The 5,368-nt window shown below is 41.0% G+C and overlaps 1 protein-coding gene across 1 annotated transcript in view; it reads left to right on the forward strand.

The window, feature by feature from the left end:
- The window catches only part of kdm7aa (lysine (K)-specific demethylase 7Aa), an 18,873-nt gene extending 13,505 nt beyond the window's left edge, over positions 1-5,368 (forward strand). Inside the window, exons 10-16 of the mRNA XM_035680698.1 lie at positions 1,967-2,218; positions 2,423-2,547; positions 2,891-3,045; positions 3,155-3,249; positions 3,760-3,950; positions 4,071-4,453; positions 5,153-5,368. Coding sequence (XP_035536591.1) covers positions 1,967-2,218; positions 2,423-2,547; positions 2,891-3,045; positions 3,155-3,249; positions 3,760-3,950; positions 4,071-4,453; positions 5,153-5,241 — 1,290 coding nt within the window. The 3' untranslated portion in view covers positions 5,242-5,368. The remainder of the gene's footprint in view (positions 1-1,966; positions 2,219-2,422; positions 2,548-2,890; positions 3,046-3,154; positions 3,250-3,759; positions 3,951-4,070; positions 4,454-5,152) is intronic.

Raw genomic sequence — 5,368 nt, forward strand, 5'->3', positions numbered from 1 at the left:
TTGCACCACTGATATAGCGCAACCTCTCGTCGCAATGTGAACATGTTAACATGCCTTGAATATCCACAGATCCGAAGAAAAGCCCGGTTCCCAATTAAATGGATCCAATCTACAGTTATCACCAGTCCGGGGGATCGTCACCACTGTTTGTGCTTATCTCCTGGATGTGTGTCAGTGGCCAACAACGGCATTCTTTTCTGTTCCCCTTCTTCATGTCTGAATGTGGGTCTGTTTGTGGCTTTGCAAGGTGACTGAGCCCAACCAGTGAGGTTACCAGACCATAATCAGGCCTAAATCTCAATTAAAGAGCCTGACTAAGGAAATCCCTACCTGGAGGGTAAGAAAGCGATGAGGAGGAAAGGAATATGGGAGAGGGTTAGACTTTTAAACTTTACGCACATGTCTTATAGTCTTTTGTACATGGACGTTATCTAAATGTCATCGGGGCTTTTGAACTGTTCTTTAGAGATGACGTAATTTATTTAGTCAGTGGCTATCATTAGGAGGCACATGCCTCATCCATAAACGCTTTTGCAGGTGCTGGGTAACCAATACCTTCAAAACCGAAAATGAATCACAATATATGTACCACTACACATGACGCAATCTGGAGGATCATCCCATAGCTTCTTTTACAGCTCCAATACCGTCAGCCTAAAAGTTTTGTGTCTACATCACTGAGAGCTAAAATAGAATATTGGATTGGTGCGAGTTAGATAGGTAGATCATGTATCTTGCATAATTCTGAAAAGGAGCCAGTTTAATGGATATGCTTTGTCAGTTATTTGTTGTTAGTCCAAGTAAACAAGAAAACTGTGATTGGCCATCACCACCTTTTCAAATCTCGCGTCTCAGTAGGTTGGAGGGCTAAACTACATTGTTTGAAACAGAAAGTGCTGATTATTTCCACCGCCAACATGAATCAAAACGCCACCACACTCTCGCTATTTCCTACGACACACACACAGCAGCCTGCTAATCATTGCCAGTACATAGCGGAAAAAATAAGATGTCACAGGTTGGAAGGGGACTTTGGGGCCGCATACTGAATATAATCTTACTCTTTGATCCAACAAACTATTTAGACTACAGAAGTGCCAAACATGCCAAATAATGTTCAGATGCACTGTCTACAATAAAAACTTTTTAGGTTTTAACCGCGTAACAAGAAAAACTTTAAGCCTCATAAGAAAAACTTATAAACACTAAAAAATATACAAATATTATTGTACCAATGTAAAAAATTCAAGGTCATATTATTTGTTATGCTTATGTTCTCATCAACCTTTTTACTTACCGATAATTTAACAAGTCTTTTACCTCCCACTTCACTAATAACAATACACTCACCGCTAAAAAATTAAAATGCAGTTATACATATGTATTCACCAGCTCCAGTACATTATCTGTACTTTCTTGTTATACCTATGAGGAAACCACGAGGGCCGAGAAATCACTTTTTTACTTTGCCCTTATTTGGCTATGAATAATTGGTATTGATAATTCCTCTTTTAGCTGTTTTCTCTCAATGTATTACTATCATTGTAATTTTATTTGTTACTGATTTTAATGTGTTATTGCCCTTAGTGTCTCTTTGTTTTGGTTTCTGTAGCACTTTGAGATTCTCTTATGAAAAGTGCTTCACAAATAAAATGTATTATTATTATTATTATCATTATTATTATTATTATTAAGGTGCACTCTAATTTTTTTTTACTTTTGGAACTCAGTTTATACCACTATTATGTGTTTTTCTGTTTTGTCTATTGGCTTTTGTTACTTTATGTAAAATACAACTTAGGCAGGCCAAACCACCCGAGGCAACTGTTAAACAGAACAGAAAATTATTTATTTTTTTATTAATTTGAATGTGGGCAGCATTTTCCTGCTGATAATTTATGACCTTTTGGACTTGTGGGTAGAGACTTGACTCCATGATGTGTTTTTTTTCTGTTTACATCAACAGGAGGAACCAGTCAGTGGTAGCAAGCCAGTGAAATCTCAGGGAAGTGGGTGTGGAGTAGCACCTGGGTCAAATGGCTGCCCGGCCACTCGCTCCACGCTGGAGAGGCTGTGCCATGCCCGGCGGGCGAGAAGGGCTGCCAGGCGGCTGAGGGAGCAGCAGCGACAGGCCCCCAAAGTCCCTTCCAACCTGGACATCTTAGAGCGGCACACCAGAGAGGTGCTGAGGAGGCTGGAGGTGGGACCGCTCGAGGAGGTGAGCATGTTTACTGACTAACAAACAAATACTGACAAAGCATATCATAAAACTGCTTTTCAGAATATGCAAGAAATGCTACTTTATAGCATCATTTTTTAGCTGTGAAACAAAAAAAGTAGCTTGGTGTAGATGCTGTCTAATTGTCTGGACTAAAAGATGTGATATGTGATGTTTTATTGACCGGCTTTCTTTACTACTTAGGATGCGGCGTTCTGTGCCAAGGTTCATGGGAAGCTCAACAAAGTGTCAACTGCATCGGCTGCTGCTGCAGAGTCTTTAGACGACAACCACCTACGGCTAATGCTGGTCAACGGCAGAATTATTAGGTGAGCGATTGCTTCCCTTTGGTCAACACAGCAATGTTTGCCCTTCTTTTAAATTAAGGCTCAGTGGTCATTCACACCAAGTCAGTAAACCAAAATCTGACAAAACAATTTCATAATCTAAATGATAACACAAACTAGTCAGAAATGTGTCAGTGTAGATAGAACAGGGTAATTACGTTGCATAGACAAACCCTCAGTTTGATGCATCAAACAGATCACAATCAAGACATTTTGGGAGATACAGGCTCTTTATGATGTGAATCTTTTATTCTACAGTCAAGATCCTCTATATTTTATGGAAAAATATATTTTATTTCATTCACACGTCTTTTTTTCTGTGCAGAGATATGAGGCGGCCAGGCAGCAGCCCGGTGAAGACGGAGGGTGAGCGGTCACCTGTTGGCCTAAGCCCATCTAAGAATTGTGTGGATGTGAAGTCGGAGAGGACACACGGCAGTCAAGAGCAGCACAGCGCAGTCGACAAACCCACGCTCCTCAGTAAGTTACCCAGTGTGGCTGTTTATTATTTAACTCATGCTTTAGCTGAGGAATTGAAATCGACCGTGTGCATTGTTTCACGCTCATGGTTTGTTCCTGTGTTTCTCAGGGGGTCTGGAGAGGGTGAAGACTGAACTCAGGGAAGAAGTCTCAGGACACTCCAGTGTGTCAGACGTGGAGTCAGACAGTGACTCTTCCACAGAGGTACAATCACAGGATCTTACTCTTAATCTCATATATAAAGAAAGAAAACCCACAGTCAATGCTGAGTTATCTAACGCCATCAAATGTCTTATTTCTAAACTGAAGTATGTGTGGCTCAAACATATTTAACAAGCTGTAAATGTGCAATGTTTATATACTTACATATACATTTAAATTACATTTACTTAAAAAGTAATTCAAATAGTTAATAAGTATAGAGAAAAATAATAAATACGTAGAGGAAAAAGTATCACACAGGACATAATGCTACAGTGTTAAAGTACTAATTAGGCTTCTGTGTTGCATGTTTGAAAGTCCATAAGACACATAAATCACTGTAGCACAATAAAAGCAAGGCCACAATGAAACATCAGCTGGAAAATAATACATTAAATGCATTATGTTAAAAAATGACATACAACAGGCAATACAATGACCCAGATGTTCTACGCTGGCTTTTTACGTTGTGATTACTGATGCATCCTTTCTCATTCTAAAATGCCAATGCAGCATAAAGCGTCGTCGTCGTCGTCGTCGTCATCGTCGTCCTCTTCTTCTGACGAGGATTCAGAGAGTTCCCAGGAAGAGGAGGAGAGAGAGGAAGAGGAGAGGGGCTCGTCTCAGCAGAAAGGCTCAGGGCACACCATAGAGCTGGACCAGTCTGGCCAGAATCTCAGGCACAAACACAAACCACTCAAACGGTGAGAAACGCATGCAAAGATGTTGAGACTGGTCCAATCAGGGCCTTCATAGCTGAAATGCTTTTATTTGTATGTGCACCGAGAGGTATGGAGTAATCAAATCCTGTCCGCTCCCCGCAGAGAACGTCCTACCTCACCCAGCACAGAAGAGGCCATTCAGGGGATGCTGTCTATGGCTGGTCTGCTGTGCTCCTCCAAGCCGGAGAAGGTAGCTTCATCCCAGGAGCACTGGTGGTCCAGCTCGAGCCACTGCTCGCCGCTGGAGCAGAGGGAGGCGGCGCAGCACCAGCACCGACTGCAGGGGGACAAGAGCCCGATGGACAGCCAGGGCAACAGCAGCGAGGCCTGGGACAATCAGGGGCTCCCCAGCCCTCTCAGCCGAAGCCACGCCAGCAGCCCAGAGACGGACTACCAGTACTGTGACCCCTCAATGTCTCCGCCGCTGCACCCCTCCAAGAGGCATGCCCCCAACCCCCCACCTATCAGCAATCAGGCCACAAAAGGTTCAGAAAGCAGATGATTATTTTGACTTGATGTATGAGTTTGACACTAGAGGGCTGATTTAACATGAATCTGCTGAAGGGGGAAAGTTTCTCCGTTCACCTTGAGTTTAACACGTATGATTGTGTGTCTTCGAAAATAGTTAGGAAGCCAGTCGTGCTCCATTAATACGATTACAGGTGTGATAAGGAAAAATATTCTTAGATTCTGGAAGGAAAACTAAAAGAATAAACTAATAGATCAGGTAAAAGATAACCAACAATCAAATATTGGGAAAAGAAGGGTATGGCAGTACGATGATGTCCAGGAGGTGGAGGTGATGATGCAGAATTATTGATTACAAATACATCAGATATCCTGTAAATGATTAAAATGATTGAATTGTAAAAAGTAACGCTTAAACTTACACAAAAAAAAATTATATTTGCAAAAATTCTGACTATCGATTTTATAATTTTATGTAGAAATGCCTAAAATTCACTGGCTTTAGCTCCTGAAATGTAAATATTTTCTTAAATATGATCAACCTGTGCTCTGCACTTTTATAGACATAAAACATCTGATAGTTTATAGAAAAGGAGTAATCGAGAAAATAATTGGCAGACTAATTGATAATGAAAATAATCAATAGCAATTCTAATGTGGTTCTCTTCCAATTAATGCCATTAACACGTGCTCTCCTTTTTTTTTCTCTTTTTCAGGCAAGCGGCCCAAAAAAGGAATGGCCACCGCCAAGCAGAGACTGGGGAAGATCCTGAAACTCAACAGACACAGTCGTGTCTTTGTGTAACACTCCAAATCTTCAACGGCGGGGATGTATTCTTGAAGAAAAAAAAACATAAACATTTGTGTATTTGTTACCAGACACTTTAGTGCTGTAGAAATGGGAAGAGAGAGAAAAAGAAAAAAAAAAAAAA

Source organism: Morone saxatilis, unplaced genomic scaffold (assembly GCF_004916995.1).
Source record: "Morone saxatilis isolate NCDOM2014 unplaced genomic scaffold, NCSU_SB_2.0 Contig10, whole genome shotgun sequence".
In the NCBI taxonomy this organism is placed as follows: Eukaryota; Metazoa; Chordata; class Actinopteri; family Moronidae; genus Morone; species Morone saxatilis.